We start from the raw sequence: 18,905 nt of genomic DNA, 5'->3' as shown, positions 1-18,905 counted from the left end.
CTTGGGTTTGCTTAAAGCCAGGCTTTCTGAAAGATGAGTTCAATACTTGGTTCACTTTGCCTGCTGTAGGCAAGTCCTCCTCTTCCTGTAGGTGCCAGCAAACACTTCTACAGCTGCTTTGTCTCCTGTGGGTCCTGGCTGCATCTCATAATGCTTTCCTGATATCAGGCAGTGGCACTGTCTGTCTGGTATCCTGTGTTTCATTCTCCGTCTTCAGTCTCACCGCCTACCCAGTGACTCAGCAGGACATGCTGATAGTAAATACACAGTTTCTTTCAGTTTTTTATGAGGAACTTTCCAAAACCAGCAAAACATATGTGGCAAAAAGCATTTCAGGGCCCTGGACTAGTGATGGATCTGACCTAATTTGCTGCCCTCCAGGGTGTTCGCAGCAGGATGGAGGTAATACAGGAAAGGCACTAATGGAAATTCATGAACAAAATAAAGCAGAGGCCACGTGGTTGTCCTGCTGTACCCCAGTGCTACTTCTGTGGATGTTTCTCCCCTAAGAAGGCTGCCTGCTACAGAAATTGCGGTGGGGTATTTTTCCCTCTGACCCCACCATGTTTGTACCCTGTACATGTGTTACAGGGAGGATAACTCCTGAAATAAGCTGACCTTTTTTCAAGAGCAAAAGATAACTTTTCCCAGGGAGGAGCCTGTGACCTGGCAGATGAGATGAGCTCCTTGTGGCAGCCATAGCTTCTCCATTGGGAGGCTCATGGTGGTTTCTGGGTTCTCTCTGTGCCATGAACTGGCAATGCCAAGCACCTGGCTCAGACAAGGCATTTTGCAGTCCTCATGGCACGCTTGGTTCAGAAATCTAGGTTCCCTGAGACATCACCTCTTTCTGCCTTTCTGCCTTGAAAATAACCTTCCAGCTGCAAAAGTGGCTTTAAGGACAGTGACACACTGGGCCACCTTGAGCATCCTCTGCGCGCCTATCTGTGACTGACCCCTGAAATGTCAACCTCTGTGCTGGGGAGGGCTGCTAGGACAGTGCAGGTGGGAAGACTGAGGACTTCTGAAGAGTGAAAAATGCCTCAGGTGGAGGAGGAGGAGGAGGTACTTTTGCCACTTTGTGGCAGGGGCTGAGCGTGCCTGCCGTGCTTAAGACATCGCTTGGGAGGACAAGACTTTGTCTCTGGAGTTGCCTTTTGCAGGCTACTGTGCAGATTGTGACTTCTCGGTCACCTCCTGAGGGGAATGCTCCTGCTTCAGATGGCATGTCACTTGTGCGCTTATGCGGCTAACTAGAGATGAGTCTCGGCTCTTCTGCAGAGGGAGGTTTTGTGCCCTTGCTGTAGCTGGTCAGAGCCCGGGGATGTTTACCAGGCCTGACAGAGGCATGGCCTTGGCACGAGGACACGAGTCACACAGCTCCTCCGGGTCTCAGATGGGAAGCTGGGCTTGGAAGAAGGCTCTGCTTTAAAAAAACGGGGAATCTGGAAGGGTTGAGAATGCAGATCCCACTTTAAATAGGATGCCCCTTCCTCACTGGGGGCAAAAGGCTTTTTTGCCCCTTCCTCATTGGGGGCAAAAGCCTGCGTGCTGGTGTAATGATTAAGTGTGAACAAAAATAATGTAGCTTGTTTTGGAACATAAGAAGCAAATCCTGTATCCATGGTGAAATGTGCCCTGTCCCAGCAGGGGCTGTCATCTTCTCTTCCAACACTGGTTCCCGAGCCTGCTCAGGGTGGCAGGGCCTGGACTGGGTAAAACCCAAACACTCCCCCGACATGGCCTCTGCGCACCATGTACAGGCTACCAAGCTGTCTCTGGGGGCTCCTCTAAAAGCAAGGGGACAAAGAGCCTGGATATCAGCCCCCTGCTTCTGTCTTTGCCGCCTCCAAGCCTCAGTCCCGCTAGTGACCCAGGCTCCCCAGACAGTTCTGTGTCAGTGCTTTCTGGAGGAGAAGTGGAGCTGGAGGTCGCCTGGTTGGGAGCTGAGCTGTTGGGTGGGGTGAGGGCAGCGGGCTGCCGGGCTGGCTCCCGTGGAGCACCGTCTCTGCTGGAGGACATCTTGGCTGACTTTCTGCCTGGCCCGTGTTGTCCCTCAACTTTCTTCCTAGAGGAAAGAGAATACCTTCAGTAGTTCTGCACTGGCATCTGTCAGGTCACGCCGCTGTTGCGTTTGCCCCAGGAGACTGTGGTTTACCATTTCCCAGGCCCTTTCAGTGTAAAAGGGTATCAGACAATTTACAAGTGACACTATGTAATTTTTTTTTTTTTTAAAAAAAACCAAAACAAAAAACAAAAAACACAGCCAATCTTCTGCTTTTGGATGTACTCTGAATTTCTGTAGTGAACTCATCCCACAGCTGTAGGCATATGCTCATTTTTGCTGCTGTTATACAACTGAGGCTAAAATTAACACATCTGTTGTTGTTTAACTTCAATTTATACGGTACCCTGTTTTGCCAAAATATTATGTTTCGAGCAGCAACAGTCTTACTGTTATGTATCATCGGAGTTCTGGGAATAATACTTAATACTACATGCTGTTTCTTAATAGCTCGTACCAAAGGGGGGACTTGGCGCTTCACTGCAGCTTTGCACGGGAGGGAGCAGATGCCCGATGCTGAAGGACCCTCCTCTGTTCGTGTGGCATTGCACAGGCACAGGTTTATTTGGTATTTCTGCTCATATTTGATATTTCTGCTCATGGCCAGGTCCTCCAAGTAATGTGGTTTCCTGAAACTGTGAAGCCTGTGTTTTCACCATCCCGGTTGTGGAGTCAAACTTAAATAGTGGGATCTCAGTGCTCAGGGAAGCCTATAGTGTTACGGCTTTAACCCAGTCCAGCTTCTTTCTGAATGCCTAGAAAGGATAAAACGGGGAGGTTTAAGGTATGATATATATATTTTTTTTAGTTTAAGGAGTTCGTCATGAAAAGTAGTCATATATATATCTTTTTAGTCTAAGGAGTCCTTTCCCAAAAAAACTCAACCCTTTTGAAATGAAGGAAGCCATACTGAAAAAAAGATCTGCTTGTCTGCCGTGAAAGCAGGATCCTGAGAATTTCCAGGAGTAGTATCAAATGCTTGATGTAGGAGGCAAAAAGCTATTGGGTTTTTTTAATCTGTTTATATTTGAGATGTTTTGTACTGTGTGGATCAGAGGGAAGAAAAAAGACATCCTCACTAAAAGGAATAATTGTCAAGTTTACGGTATGTAAATTACCCTCAGCTAATGTAGGTGGGTTTTGCTCACCTTTCTTCTGTGCACAAGGTTTCAAAGGCAAGTGTTGTTAAATTACATGTGGAATGGGCTGGTGGGGGACACCCAAACCCTTCTGATTTCACAGAAAAATAATTACACTGGAGCTGCAGTCTGGCTTTGATCTCAGAGGTGCTTGCAAGCTAAATAAAAATAAAAGACTACCTTGGGGACACTCTGTGCCATTAATTAACTAGCTAAATTCTGCCTCCACTGTTTTCCAGTGGGTTTCCAGCGGCTTTGGCACTCAGCACGGCGACTGGAAGTTGCCAAACGCAACTTGGCACCTTCCAGCAGCAAAACAACCTCCTGAGGGGCAGGGAGGGATACAGAAAATGGAGGTGTCCGGAGAGCAGGCGGTGAAAAAAGGCAGAAACTGTCCGTTTCACCAGCTGCTCGCGGCGGGCGGAGGAGGGATCCGGCTCCCCTCCCCATACCCCTCTGGTGATCTGCGGCTGCCGGCCTGGGTGCCGGTCGCCGTCCCCGGCCTGCAGCGAGGTTGGGCTCCTGCCAAGAAAACAGCTTTTGTGTTTCCTTAAATAGTCCGCTGCCGTTTGGGGGGGGAAAAGAAAAATCTGAATTGATGTCATTACTAGAACTGGCTAGTTGGTTGAATTTTTTTTTATTCTTTTCATTAACAAATCCTGCCGGGCGCTGTTTTCCCAATGAAGTAATAAGCGTGTTTTCAGACGAGGGGGAAAATCTCCCCAGCACTGCCGCCGGTGAAATCTGGGCAGGCTTGGGCAGCCAGAAAGGCAGGGCGGAGGTGTCTCGCGCAGGCAGCCCTTCAGAGATCATTGGGGCGCGATTTGCATTTTGGCCTCTCATGACTCATCCTTTTTTCCCCTGAAACCGCAGTAATGTGGGGTGATGGGGAGTGGGGTAGCTGGGAGTTGGTTATTGGAACGTGCAATTAGTTGTTTTAGCATTCACTTTGATACCACAGCAAACAGATTGAGGAAATTTGCCCTAAACATGATTAGATGTCTCTGTTATTGCCTGGCCCCGTGTCCCAGCGGGGCTGTCCTGGCCTAGCAGTGTGCCTGTGTGTTGGTGCTTTATGCAGGAGATGGAAAAATGGATAGCAGCATCAGTCACATACAAACCCTTCAAGACATCCCTGAGCTCTGTAAATAAGTGATGGCTTCTAGGCGTGGTTTTATTTCTCGCTTCTTGGGTGCATTGACTGCAGTAACATATTTTTCTGGGACACAGGGCTTCGTTCTCTGTGTCCTCTAGAAACTCAAAACGTGGTGGTTGTTGGCTTTATGGAAAAGTCCCCCTGGCCCCAGCAGGCTTGTTCTCATCTTAAGGCATTTAAATTACTAAACTATGAACCCGCTTTTGTTTAGATCATCCTGAAGGATTCGCAGCTTCAGAGAAGTTGTCCTCAGTGAGTTGTTTTTAGAGTTGCATTGAATTCCTTTCTCCTGTTTCTTTTGGGGAGAAAAAGGGTATTTTTTTCTTTTCCAGGCTTAAGAATAACCTACGGTGAGAGGTGTGGTCTTTGGGGAGCTTGTTCCTCCATTGGCATTCCTGTAGCAGTATTCCCAGCACTTTTCAGGAGACAAGCTGACTAAAGTCAATTTTGTTTTAAACGCCGGAGATAAGATAAAATTTTATAGTGTCTGCAATGGATCTCCAGTAAAAATATTTGTGATGTTATTTTAGTTGGTATTGGATATCAGTGATCAACAGCTGGTTTCCAAATACTGAATTTGGTATATAGTAGGTACTAGCCTTTTTTACAAGTTGTTAGTAGTCAGCTGCTCCTTAGGGCTGCCACGGATCTGGGTATTTCGGACCCTTTTCAGTCATTCCCCTGCCTGCCACGTGCTGTCTGGGCAGGTGTTGAGGCCGTTGCTGGCGCAGGCGGATGCTGATAACCGTGTCACGTTGCCATTCCCTCTCCTACCCTCACACATGTCTGCAGCCCGTGTTTTCCTTCTTCTTAGCTTTATCAGCCTGCATATTTTCAGATTAAAACTTGCTTTTTGCTCACAGTTCTGGAACCTGTAGGTCTCCCATCACTTGCGGCTAGTTTTCAGAAGAAAATGCCAGCTCCCAGGCCAGGTTCATGCAGGAGTGCAGGACATGGGGCAAGGGTCTCTCAAAAAGCTTTTCTCAAAGAGCTACCTGGCCTGAGAAAATAGGGCCTATGGTGCTGATGATCTGATCTACTTGCTCATTTCTTATTTCTTAACCAACAGCGAGCCAGGTTTGATTTGTTTGGCTAAAAGTTGAGGTGTGGTGTAGCCCCCAGTCTGTCTGCAGCCTGTCCAACCTGCCAGCAAGTTCAAAATCATCAAGGGTTGAGCAAAATATTATGGATTCTGCTGTCTTTGGGAAGTGTCCAGCACTGAATCTGTGTGCAGGAGCCGGGCTCCATCTCAATGTCTCTCTTTTCCTCTAGGTCTAGAAGAAAAACCGGTTCTTTCCAAAAAAGAAAAAATGAAGCTGAGGAAAGAAAGATGGCTACAGAGTAAGTACTCCTCTGAAACATGGCAGTACCGTGGGCATCACAGAGTGTGGCTCTGTTGGATCTCTCTGTACATGGGGTGTGGGTGGCTGTGTTGGGCAGTGCCGGGGGAGGCTGAATGCTTCTCAGAAACCTTCACATCTGCTCTCCAGCACATGGGGTAAAAGTCCCAGGTATTGTTTCTCAGTGTTTAGCACTGAGATTGAGTCATTGCCCCAAACCTACTTTTGATCTTCCTCCACGTGTAATGTAAGTGACTACATAAAACCTTTATTTATGCAGATAGGACACTGTGCCCATGTAGGCTTAGCATGTTTCTCTATCTTTTAAAGCTCTGGTGCAGATATGACTAGCTGAGGAGCTCTGGGGACAGTAGGACAGCCTGGAGCTGAGCCCCACGCAGCCACCAGCTAATCCCAAGGCTCTGTGGTGAAAGCCTGCAGTGGGCCTTCCTGCCCTTCAGCAAGGAAGGTCTCTGGACACTGCTGGTTGTGTTACTGCTCTTTCCCACAAGCCACAGGTCAGTGAACCCACTTACCAGGCAGTCTGGCCTTTCTCGAGGCTGTGAAATACAAGCTAAACAAAACCCGCCCATGGCAGAAATGCTTCTGTTTCCTGTGGGAAATGTCTGTATTTTTGCTTCGAGTATCTCAGCACAGTAGGAGACGATGCTGTGCTACCCAGTGGAGCAGAGGGATTCCTCTTGCCACCTGGAGCTGTTCTTGGGACAGGCTTTTCCCTTAACACCTTCCTGCCCAACAGAGTTGCTGACAGACTGTGTTTGGGGCTGAGGGATGTGGCTTTCTGCTACACCATATGCTCTCTGCTCCTGAGCTCTGAGCTCAAGACCATCAACCTGTGATTTCACCAGTCGCAGTGAAGCTGTCTCTGGCTCCTCTTACATAAAAAGCTGATAATTTAACACCATGAGTGTGAAGGAAACCTCCTCCCTATCACCAATTAACAACTTCCAAGTGCCTTTGACATCTGCAACCCTCAGTGTCCCTGTTGGGCACAAAGCATAGACAGCTGTGCTAGTCCTAACCTCTGGCCTGCCAGCTGCAATTTTGGTGCTCCTAAAGGTCTCCCTTGTCTGATACTATTGTGGGAACAGAGGAGGAGACTGCTGGAGTACACCTGAGCTTTCCCTCCCCTGATACCAGGAGTGGTACCAGGTGTTATGGAGGAAGGCATGTTATGACAGAATCCACAGTAAAAGGGGTACATGGGACTCATGTCTTCTGCAAGAAACAGAGGGCACGCTCCTGCAGTTAGGTGACAGCACTGCTCCCATAGTCAAGGTCAGCCACTTTGGAAAAGCCCAGGAGCAGGATCCCTACACTCTTTTAATCCTGCCCTCCTGCATATAGGCCTTTGTAGCATCAGTCTTTCTCAAGATCATGCATGTTATTTTGGCCCTGCCGTGGCCTCTTTCCTCCTCTCTTGGCTCTAAAATTACTAAGCTGAGGGAATACAAATGAAATGCAGAGGCTTTGCTTTCAGGAGAACACCAAGATAGAAAACTTCAGGCCAAATGATCTCTGTCTTAGAAGACACTAGGTATTAGAAGTGCTGTACAGATGCAGAAGTACCTAAATTGCTGGCTCTCTTGACTCCCTAACTAAACTTGTGGGCAGTTGGCAAATACCAGTGTTCCCTAGCAAATGCTTTGCTAAGGGTAGCAAGTACCCGGGGATTTCTGTAAGAAAAGTGAGCAAGTGTTAGTACCAGGTGTGCAGCTTGTATTGAGAAAAATGGAATAACTGTAAAGAGCCTATATAAACATCAATAAAGAAACTGATATTATTCTTATTAGCTGATGGAGCAAAATGAACTGGTATTTCCAGAGATGGAGATTTTTAAATGAAACTTGGCATTCTAACATAGTTACCTTAAAGAGCTGCAGTCAACTGAAATGCATTGATTTTTATATGATGCAGATAACTCTGTGGGTTTTGCAGTCTTTGCCCCCCAAAAGAGAACCCAACTTGGACTGCTGAAGTTGTTATCATTACATCTCTGTTTTCCAAAATCTTCCCAAGAGTTTGTTTTTTCTTCTTGTCCCAGGGCTGCTTTTGTGACACTGGATGCCAAGACCCTGGGAACTACAGTTCAGCCCAGCAGTGCAAATGCAAAACTCGGAGATTTCTTCCCTTCCAATAAATCATCTCAGGAGAGACTAGAGAGGGAAAAAAATTATGTAATGCTTCAGACATTAGAAGTATGCACATTTAAAAATACATATATCGCATCGCTCCTCAGACGAACAAGACTTCATAGGAAAAGAATTTGGGATCTTTGCGCAGAATCAGGTGTCTGAAAATTTTGAGCACATGCTGTTTATGAAAGCACTGAAGTAGTCAGCTTCATAAAGCCAGACCAAAAAAAGAAGTGATGCAGAACAGAAAGCTGTGTTCTTGGCAGGGATTGCTGTGAGGAGAAGCATTTACAATCCAGATTTGTCACAAAGATCCATGTACAGCAAAATTGCAGTTCATGAAAAACTGTTGCTCTTCAACTCAGCTGAGTTGGGTAGGGAACAAGACAAAGATATCAAAGGAGCCACCAGCTAGCCAGTGAATTGGAGTTCTGCTTTCCTGAATGTGGGCGGCAGGGTTAGACCCAGAATTGCAGGTGGCATCTTGCCTGCGGTCTGTAGAATGGGACTGGCTGCTTTCGTGTTCCCACCAAAAATACTTGTGCTGATTTAGTCCTGCTTTTGTGGCCACACTGCCTTGGAAGCTGTTGGCCTCCCTGTGTCTCCAGCTTGGCTTCACAGCTGCTGGCACTGCACTCCGTCATGTCCAGGCAAGGAGTTTCTAGCTTAGCGCTGAGGCTTGTCCTTGCAATACGCTTAATTGTCCAAGGCAATAAGCAGAAGCCTGCTCTTCTGCTGCAGCCTCCACCGGGTGCATGTGGAGGAAGTGGAGTCCTCCATCGTGTACCCCGCAGCACTGGTACCCTTCATGGGTGTCAAGGCAAAGCAGTGGGTTTCCAGGCCCGGTGATCACCTGGCAGAAGGAAAAGGAGCTCCTGGATCCCGCTGAGCTCTAGCTGTTTCTGGTGGCATCATGAAGGGACTTCTGGGACAGGCTGGGGCATTTTGGAGCTCACCTGGAGGCTTGTAGCAGTGCTGGGCTTTTGTGGGCTGTACTGGAGGAGAACATGTTCTGCTGGGGCTCGCCCTAGAGGCTGCTGTCTCTGTAAGGCTAGGGCAGCTGTCAGACCTATTTCTACACCAGGGAGCCTCGAGAACTGAGGCAGAAGCCTGCGACTTTCAATGCCCACCTCCCATGGCCGAGAAGGGAGACTGCTGTAACATTTGTAGAGCCTTATGTACCCACAGCCTTGCTCAGAGCTGCTGCAGGGAGACTGGTAAACACGGTCTTGAGGAAAAGCCAGCTGCCTCTGTGTCTGCCACTTGGTGCAGTGCTTTTCTAAGGGCCCAGTTTATCCAGCATCTGACTGCTTGAGCTCCACCATGAGTCATGAAAGTGAGACCTTGACTTGCTCCAAACTACGTAAAAAACTGAAATTAAGTCCATCTTTTCTGCCTCTGCTTAGGAGACTGTTGTTTTGTCCCAACAGCAAAGCAGAGATGGGGCTGCGACTGTTTAATGCCACATGTGGAGCTGACTGTATTTGGTTTGTCCCTTCCCCTCCTAATTCCATGCAAGGTCAGCGTGTTTTTTTCCACCCCAGGACTCCTGTGCTGTGTTGCTGTGAGGAATGAACAGTGCAAGGGATGGAAACAGTTCAGACAAAATCAGTCTGGGGATTTCACTTCCCATTGCAAATGTCAGTAGAGATGTATATAGTTATAAGCAAACACAGCAAAGGAGGGAACTACCCAGCTGCATTATTTTCAGTCTTTCCCTGGTTTAAATCACTTCTGGCCTGTTGTTGCTGTAGATGGTGAAGCAGCCTATGAATTTCTTAGCTCAAAGGTTATCTCTTGCAAATGATTCCCCTTCCTTCAGTAACGTCTTGTTTCTGATTCAGAAATAGAAAGTGTGAAGCTCGCCAAGCAGAAGCAAAAAGCTGAAGCAAAGCGGAAAGCAACACCTGTGGTGGGAGACATGCAGCCATTGATGGAAGCCCTACCTGAGCTCTCCGACCTGACCACAGGTGGCAGGGGCAGGAAGCCACCCAAGAGGTATATGCCATTGAGGGACGGGCTGTGTATTTCCCTTCTTCCTGCAGGATGAAGTGCCCTTCAGCTCAGCTTGTAGCTACAGGCAATGCAAGCTCGGTGCCAATGGTCAGGAGAACAGGGCCTCATTCTCAACTCCATTTCGCCCCTCTCCATGCTTCACTCACCACAAGAAAAAAAGCTTAAATTTGTCTTCTGAATCCACAGCTAAGAGGGGAACTGTATTGCTCAGATGAGGCTTGGCATGAGATAGGCTAGGAGCAACCAGATGTCCTGGGAGTCGCAGGAGTGACATACAAGCGTCCAGAGTGTAATGCTGCTGAGCTCACCTGAGAATCTGGACTTGAGGTGTTGCAGCCTGCCATTCTGTCCTTCCAGACCTCCAGGCTTTCTCCTGAGGTAGTTCAAGCCCTTTGAGCAGAGTTTTACGCTCTGGCCAGACTCTTTGTTCGCCCCATTGGCTTGCAATGTGATTTTGGACAAGAACAGAAAGATGGTGTTTCCATTCCCTTTACTGAAAGAGGATCTGCTGACACCCACATGTCAACCATCCCAGCCAGCTGTAGGGTGGGTTCTGGTTGCTCTTGTGTTTTCTCCTTTTTAATGCAGTGCTCTGCCTGACCATCTGGTCAGTGTTGCAGCTGCTTTTGCATCCCCCAGTGCAGAATAAAAGTGCTCTGCATGCTGCACAAACACTTGTCCCTTCTCTCCAGTTGCTCAGTAAGTGTTGGAACTAGAAACTTGTTTTGACTGTAATAAGAAAGCATTTGGATTAGAGAACAGCCAGGAAGGCGGCTGTCTGGCAAAGCACCCTCTTCTTTGCTTGCAGATCAAGGCTGGAGATACCATGAACCCTCTTGTGACTTGCTGGATGCCCCAGAAATAAACTCTGACCCAGGTGGGACACCCACCTACAGAGCATGGCTGAGCTGGCAGTTCCCTGTGCTTCTGGAAAGCCACTCCTCAGACAAACAGCAGCTATGAACCTTGCATCTAAGCATGGGAAAATATTTCCTTCCTTAACTTGGCTTTTAATTCTTTGAATAGCATTTTTTTTTCCTTTTTGTTTTCTTTATGCAGCCATTCAGTCAGCCTGCCCTCTCTTTCAGTGGGAATGAACAGCAAAAGTACATGCAGAGTTTCAAGTCTTGGAGAGCACTGAGGGTTGGTTGGATGGAGTTCTGGCCTAGGGCTTAGCCTGAGCCTGAATAGGTGGCTTTGCCCCGTTTCTGTGATGATGTGCCACAATCACATGTGGCATCTGACTCCAGGTTGTGTTCAGGAGTCATTCCCCCTCATCATTTTCCCCCAGCCCCCTTGGTGGCTGAGCCCCAGCTATCCAGGAGAGTGGCTTGCAGAAAGTATGTATGGGGGAGGGAGGACAGGTAGGGTGCTTCCTTTAGGGATTGCTTTGCTGGGTGGCTGCGTAATCTAATACAAATACACGGTATTGCTGCAGCCTGCAATTCTGGACCAGCTCAAAAGATAGAGTAGAACTGGAAAAGGCTCAGAGACGGCTGACAAGGGTGACGGTGGAGGATCTGGCACAGCTTCTGTGCGAGGGGTGACTAAAGAAGCTCGGGAGTCCTCAGCCTGGACAGGAGATAGAGGCAAAGAGGCTTGGGAATGTATAGTCTATAAAATCAAGTGTGATGTGGTTAGGAAGTAGTTCATCTTCTTTTCCAGTATGAGAAATAAAGGACATCAAACATAGCTAGCAAGTAGCCGGTTCAGTGCAAGCAGGAGGCTTGCTGCTCTGCACAGCTCCTTCCTGCAGGATGTCATGCCTGAGGGAAGCCTGTGGGTTCAGGTGAGACCTGACAAATCCAGTGAGGAGAGCTCCATGGAGGGTTACTGCATGTATGTAAACTGCAGCTAGCACAATGTCTCTGAGCTGCAAATACTGGAGAGGATGTGGCTATACGCTTGCCTTGGTCTTATCCCTCTCTGGCCATCTGCTGCAGGCTGCTTCAAGGCAGAACACTGGCCAAAGTGGTCCTTCCAGCTACTGCAGTCGCTCTTCTCTTCTGTAGTACACTTCATGGCAGAGGATGTGTGGCACACGTGGAAGCGTTTGGTGGTCTTGCACGAATCTTCAGCCTGACATACTCAGAGAAGCACTGTCAGTTCCCTCTCTCTCCAAACCCAGCCCTCCTGTGGGAGTGTGGCAGCCCTTCTCTCCTTTTGGAAGTCTGAGCTCATACTCTGGCTCTGTTCTCACTTCGGCTGCAAGGCTCTGGTGTCTAGAAAGCCCAGTGGGCCTGTGGCACAGCACGGTAGAGAAGCCCAGCCCTGGCTGAGAATTTCGGGACTGGCCAGCACCATCTGCAGTCGGCACAGCGGAGGTGGGAGCTTGGCGTTGACTGATGTCACCCAGATTGCCTGTGACATGCCAACCAAAAAGCAGTCCCCCTTGGTACTGGCATGGAGGAGCTACAGTGCTCTTCTTCCCCTTGCTGGCTGTGGCTTCCTGGACTGCGCGAGGATGTGTGTGCATAAGTGTTTGAAATAATCAGAGGAGGCTTTTATAGGATTTGAATCATTACATAAATGAAGGGTAATACTCTGGTGATTTGTCAGCATTATTAATAAAAGATTAGATTCTCCAGGAATTTGATCTCCTGCTGGGTAAGAGAGCATTACAGTGAGGTTTTTATTCTGTTTTATAATGAATGAAGGCAATGAAGTGTAATGAAACAGGGCTACTAACATGGTCCAAGTGAGCAGGCAGCGTGCTGGTGGTTTGGTGGGGGAAATTCAGGCAGCAGCCTTTCAAACCTGCCAGACTAGTGGGGCAGAGCTGTTGAGGGGAACTGAAAAGCCTTCAGAAGCACCGAGCCCTTTAAAATAGTGGGGTGGCTGAAAGCAAAAGTGGGCTTGCACAGCCTGAAGCAGCCCCGCACCCTCGTGGTGTGCTGCAGAGGAAGCTGTCCTGAGAGGCACAGCTTCTGGGGCACATGGTCTCGTACAGTCCGGGAGGCACTCTAGAAAGGCTTTCCTTTAAGCATTGTCACCCTCTGCAGAGCTACTCATCTTTGAAGGGACTGCCATGGCAACTTGGTGGCACACTTGGCAAGCGCCCCTGCTCTGGTGACCGTGGGTTGCCATCCAACTTGAGAAGGGATTTCTCTGTGCTTCTGTGAGCAATCCAGGCAAACTGGGACAAGAAATTGTTCCTGTGCCGAGCAGTTAACGGACATGAAGAGAGCAGAGATGCTTTCTGCTCTCTCTGTGTCTTGCAGTACCAGTGGATGCAGCAGTGTGACGGGAGCTGCTCGAACCCCTGTAGTTGTTTGTCTGCTTTTGCTGATAGCCGTTCCTCGTGAGCTCTCAGGCCTGTTGTGTAACACCGGCAGTGCCGGTGTGACCTCGAGAGGGGCTGAAGGGTATGGGAGCAGCGTGCAGGTATTGATCTGCCTGGCTGCCCTTTCCTGCACAGGCTCTGTGCTGCAAAGGCTGGCTGACATACATCCACGCTGTTTGGGTTTGTCTGGGTCGGCAGAGAGCTTTGTTGCTGGGGCTCACTGTGCTGGGCTGAGGGTAAATCAGATGTGACCAGGGCAGTGGTGAGAGCAGCCCTCAGCAGCTTGGGTCCACCAGGATCCCCCTTGATGAAAAAGAAAATGGGCCAGGATGGGGAGAGGGAGACATGAGGAAAAGGAGCAGGAGCTGATTGAGTAGAGAGGGATGATGAAAGTGAGTGGGGTGAAGGAATATGGGGCAAGGGAGGAGGAGGAAAGAAAGAATGGGGAAAAAAATGCAGAATAAAAGGATGGAGGGTAGTGGGTCAGCGAGGGAAATAGGAAGAAGAGGTCACTGTAACACTGCCAACAAGAGACCAGATCCTGCTATCTTGAAGAGAAGGTGAGGGATTGTCATGTTTCCTAACCTTGAGAAAGCTGAAGGGCTCTGGGGCAGGTCAGGTGGGGGAGGCCCTGGCTCGCAGCACCCACCCCTAAGGGAAGATTCCTCCTTGAGCCCTGCCCCAACAGAGGGGTGGGAGGCAGACCCTCTTCCCCCTTGGGCTGTGTGCTGGGGCTCAGCCCCAGGGCAGATCGGAGGGGAGCTGCTCTGCAGAGGCAGACCCTCTTCCCCATTGCTTCTCCTGTTTACCGCTGTATCTGTGTAATCCCGAAGAATGGAAGTTTCTCCTCCTTTCCTTAATGTCCAGTTCTACCAGCAGCTCCCCTTGTGCACTTCAAGTCCCAAAAGCAGTCGCTGCCCTTCCTGCCTGGCCCTTGCCTGGGCTCAGTGCTTGGCTTTGTGGTAAATCTCTGCCACTGCTTGGCATCAGGCACCACGTGCTCACAGCATCCTGTGCAGGATGGGATTGCACCTCTGGTCTCCTTGGACTTTGCCCAGGAATAAGAAATGGGTGCAGAGTGCAGATCTATGCCTGCTGCTGTGCCTCAGCTGCACATAGTGCACCAGCCTGCGTTCCCATGGGTCCATCTTCTTGCAGCTTCATGGGTTCTCAAAACCTATGTTTGGTGGCAAAAGCTGAAGCTCTGTTGTTGTGCTTTCTCTTTAGCTAATCTATTTGCAGCTGACTTAAACTGGCAAGCCTTTGGCAAGGATATGTGTTCACAGGGAGAAAGGAATATTGCCATTCTTTATCTTAAAATATAAATGACACCTTAGGTATAAGTGGTCCCACCGCAGGACTCGAAGCAGGGCTGGCAGTTCCCTCTTCTTGCTGAGTAACCGTGGCACTGTCTATAACCGATGTCTGCTGATGCTGGAGCTCGGCAGCATTAGCAAGGAACACGAGATGTGCAGAGGTGATGTGTACCTGGTGGTGAGGGGAAGTTCGATGGGATCTTTTCTCTAAGCAACAGTATTGCTTTGACCTGGAGGTTAGTGATAAGCTGAAAGTGATCTGGGCATGTTCATGACCAGTTCTAGAATTAAGTGATCCGATTTTTCTGTAGTGCATTTACCTCCTGCCCATTCAGTCCTGACTCCTGAGCTGTTGTCAGTGTGTGGCGGAAGGAGTTTGCATCTCCATTACTGTCTGGCTGTGGAAATAATTGCCTTTCCGGACAATTTCCATACGGGACAATTACCTATACTTTCTGGGAAGGCAGATGCAGAATCCCTGGACTCTTTCCATCTCCACAGCAACTGCTAAATTACCGTTCTTCTATAACACTCATTCACTTATTTTGTTTCTTCTCTCCACAGCCATGTAAAAGCAAAGGCAGAACCAGCAGACTTCTCTCTGATGAAACAAGCTCAGAAACACCGTCTCTTGTAAGTACCCAGTTATCAGAGTGTCCAGTCCATGCTGAGCATTACAGAATGGTTGAGACTGGAAGGGACCTCTGGAGGTCAGCTAGTCTAACCCCCCTGCTCAAGCAGAGTCACCTAGAGCTGGTTGCCCAGGACCATGTCTACACAGCTTTTGAATATCGCCAGGCATGGAGATCACACAACCTCTCTAGGCAACCAGTTCCAGTGTTTTGGTCTTGCACACCTGAAGGCCCTAGAAGAGGTGGCAGCTTTGATTTTCCCCTTTACTTAGTGCAGGATGTTTGTGGGTGTCCTTCTGTCTTAGTCCCTACCAGACTTGGTCAATTCTAAACGGATTCAGTCTGCTTCCACCTCTGTCTTGTATAACATCTAAGTGAAGAGAGCACAGGAAGCTGCACTTGCTCCTTTAAGAGTTCACTTTCCCTGTCTCGTTGAAAAGAAAGTTATGGCTTGGGCCTCCTGTGTATGGGCTGTGGGATTTCAGGACAAACCCACACCAACTGTCATCTTGTTCCTCCCGGCCACAGTGCTCATTTCTGGCTGTACCAAGTGAGTATGTCTGTACCATGTCCCTCTGTGCAGCATGGACGATGTGGTTATCAGCCAGGTGCTGCGTCCCTTGTCTCGGCTTGCTGAGTTGGAGCTGCAACATCTAGCTGTGGCTCAGTCTCTTATGACACCAGGCCCACATAGTTCTATCTGATACCTTTCAGGAAAGCCTCCTGCAGTTGTGTAGGTGAGGAGCTCCTGGAACTCTGGGTAGCATCAGGAGCTACAGCTGCTCTGTTGGAACACCTCTGGGATGCTAAGTTACATGCCGTACGTCCCTTATGAGGACAGCTGTCCATTGGCATCTGCCAAACCTTTTCTTGTAAAATGAAGCACTAAATGCTTTTGAAAATTCCTGGACTTGGTTAAGGGTCTGGCAACTCCTTAGTCCTCTGTATAATCTGTTGGATATTTTATACTGCCACCAGGCATCAAGAACTTAATTGCTCCTCAGCACATCTCTCCTGGGGCTAGGCACTGTGGTCTGGCAGCGTTTGCTTTCTGTGATCCCTGTTTCCAGGATTTCTGTCAGTTCTGAGCCATTCAACTTCAAACTGAGGCTGAGGAGAACAGTCAGTCTACAGATCCCAGCACTGCTCTCCAGCACACTCTGTGAATACCCTTCTCTGTCTGAAACTGGCCAGTGTCAGTGCTGGGATGCCTTTCTTGCTCAGTTCTGCCTTTCTGGATGAGACCCTCCTTGGCTCATTGCAGAAGCCCAAGAGTCATGGCCTTGAGTGCCACCAGTGAGTGTCTCATTGTGCTGGAACTCATGGGTGAGGAACATTGCTTGAGGAGGGACTTGTATACAGATCTAAATCCGAATAGGCAACTCCACCACAATCTTCTGTATCAGCAAGCCCATGATCCCCGTGTGTCCCCCTCTTCTCCTCTGCACAAAACTGGACAGATGCACTGAGTAGTGGCAGGGTGGTGGCATGTATCCTGCCATAGTGGTCTGGGAAGTCTGTGCTTCTTGGGAGGGAAAAACTTTGGAGGAAGGTCTTTGAGGTTTATTTTCCAGGGCATTAGTTAGTACTGGAGGTTCCCTAAGCCTCACCCCATTGCCCCAACTGCCACAACCCCAGCTTCAGGTTTGGCTTCTCTCTCTGTTCCTCTGGCAGGGGCAGGGCTGGCGTTGAACAGAAGGGCCCTACTGGGGAGGGAACTAGCTGCATGCTGCAAGCTGAAAAGCACTCTGCTGATCCACAGCGACTACTGAGAATGTGGAGATGTGTGTCTGGCTGGGCTGTGGAGAGCCTGGCAGTCTGTCTGAGGGAGGTTGCAATGGATGCGACTTACGTGAAAACTCACTTTTTTTTTCTTACACTCCTCCTGCTCTGTTCTTTTTCTTCACTGCTTGTTTGCTTTTTAAGACAAGACCATTTCCACAGCAACCAGCTGTGACCAAGCATGCAAAGGTAATTCTGTCATATAGCTCCTCCCATAGTGTTTAACTAGTGTTGCACATACAATTACCAAGCCTCTACACTGGGCAATAAAGAGGGTCAGTAGATGAGCTCTCAAAAGCAGAGTCTGCTTTTGTGCTAGCGCACTCTGAAGTAGTTTTCATTCTTAGTGACTTACCAGATACCCACAGTCTCTTGTTCCTGATTTACTGGGCAAAAGCTCTAAAAAAACCATTTCCAAGTGATGCTGGACACTAACGTGATTGTTTCTGTCTCTGTGGCATGAGATCAAGTCTCTGGCTCCCATGAAGCTGGCAGCAATTTGAGCTTTGCCATTGGGTAAATTAGGTTTATTTCTTGCACTGTTTCTTTCTGAGGTTTACACTCAGGATCATTCTGTGTGTACAGAAACCCGCTGCTTTATGAGTTCTGTTCTTATCTGCCAGTTCCTTTTGCATGAGGCACTTAGCATTTGTGTGTTATTTGTCTTTCCTCAGAGAGGAGGAAGTGGCTCGGTTTCATGAGGTCATCACCAATCCCAGGTACAGAGCCAACCCCCTCATGGCCATCAGCGAGCATCTCTCCAAGAGGCTGAGGCAGGAGGAAGAAGGTAAACCCCTCTAGGGTGTCAGCTGGGACCAAACATGCACACTGGAGCTGGTGCGAGGGCTCCAGGCTGCAAAGGAGCACATCACTAACATGACCTCTCAGCCACTTCAGTCCTTGGAAGCAGTTCAGCACATTATTAAATCCAACAGTCCTGTTTTCTGTCTGCAGGAATAATGCAGTTCTCCTGACAGTGGCAGCTGCTCCTTAGCAAGCAGCTTGCAGAGAGCAGGGTGTTCTGCGAGATCTTTGTGCAGACATTAAGCTCCCTGCGAAGTGTATTGACACCTTTTCTCTTCTTATGAGCAGGCACAATTTCTTAAATTTCTTAAATTGTGCCAGTGACAATGTATCTGTTTTCTGTCATTTCCCTCCCCTTTCTGACAACTCTGAAAAGAGATTCCCTATTGCTCTGTTGAGACGGTTCAAGACCCCAGGCCCTGGGGCCCAGAAGGCTGTTGTAGATCTGTATAAGGGCTGATGCTGCTGTTCAGAGACATTGTTTTATGTGAGAAATTTAGCTTTGGAATAAACACACTTTCACACAGTACTGAGTTTGTCTGGCTCTTGTTTTGGTAAATACTAATTGAAATACGGCCTTATTCCCATCACTGGAAAAATGACTTAAAAGAATGGGTTTTTTCGATGTGTACAGTGAACGACCAGACTGATGCTGTGGCATGCAACAGAAGCCACATGAAATCATTGCAGATCACGTCTAACTCATACACTTGCCTTCCTCCTACCCTGGGAGTGTGTGCTTTCCATGGGTGATGCTGATCCCTTTTGGCCTCTGTCGTGTTCCCTGCTTGGCCTGCCCTGTAGGAAGCATCCTAAAACATGTCCTGGCTGCAGGCTGTGAACTCAGCTGGTCGTTTATGTGTTTGGGTTTGGGAACTGCTGCAGCAGGGGGAGGCCTTTCCTTCTACCAAACACCAATTTTCACAATACTCCAGTGAATTTTCTTGGGGACTGCTGAAGGCAGGGTTGTTCCCTATTTGAGGTGAGCCCGATTTGACACCCCAAGTGTCAAAGTGTCAGTGCTGTCTTTTGAACCATACAAAAAGTTTTCTGATGCTTCTTAACCTTGGAAAAGCAGCGTGCCTATTTTGGGGCAACTGTGAGAAGCATCTGAAACCTTTAAGGAAAAAATTCACTCTGACACTCAGACAGAGCATGGAAGCTGCCGCCAACTCTTACCCAAGTTAGTGTCTAAAACCAGCTGCAATAGAGGCAG

General features: G+C 48.7%; 1 protein-coding gene across 1 annotated transcript in view; it reads left to right on the top strand.

Moving 5' to 3' along the window:
• The window catches only part of SLX9 (SLX9 ribosome biogenesis factor), a 58,243-nt gene extending 40,025 nt beyond the window's left edge, over nucleotides 1-18,218 (top strand). Inside the window, exons 3-6 of the mRNA XM_072874817.1 lie at nucleotides 5,633-5,701; nucleotides 9,701-9,854; nucleotides 15,036-15,104; nucleotides 17,560-18,218. Coding sequence (XP_072730918.1) covers nucleotides 5,633-5,701; nucleotides 9,701-9,854; nucleotides 15,036-15,104; nucleotides 17,560-17,686 — 419 coding nt within the window. The 3' untranslated portion in view covers nucleotides 17,687-18,218. The remainder of the gene's footprint in view (nucleotides 1-5,632; nucleotides 5,702-9,700; nucleotides 9,855-15,035; nucleotides 15,105-17,559) is intronic.
• Nucleotides 18,219-18,905: the final 687 nt, after the last annotated feature.

This window comes from Ciconia boyciana, chromosome 10 (genome assembly GCF_034638445.1).
Source record: "Ciconia boyciana chromosome 10, ASM3463844v1, whole genome shotgun sequence".
Classification (NCBI taxonomy): domain Eukaryota; kingdom Metazoa; phylum Chordata; class Aves; order Ciconiiformes; family Ciconiidae; genus Ciconia; species Ciconia boyciana.
The sequence above is the reverse complement of the archived record's forward strand: the minus strand, read 5'-3'. Positions and strand labels throughout refer to the sequence as shown.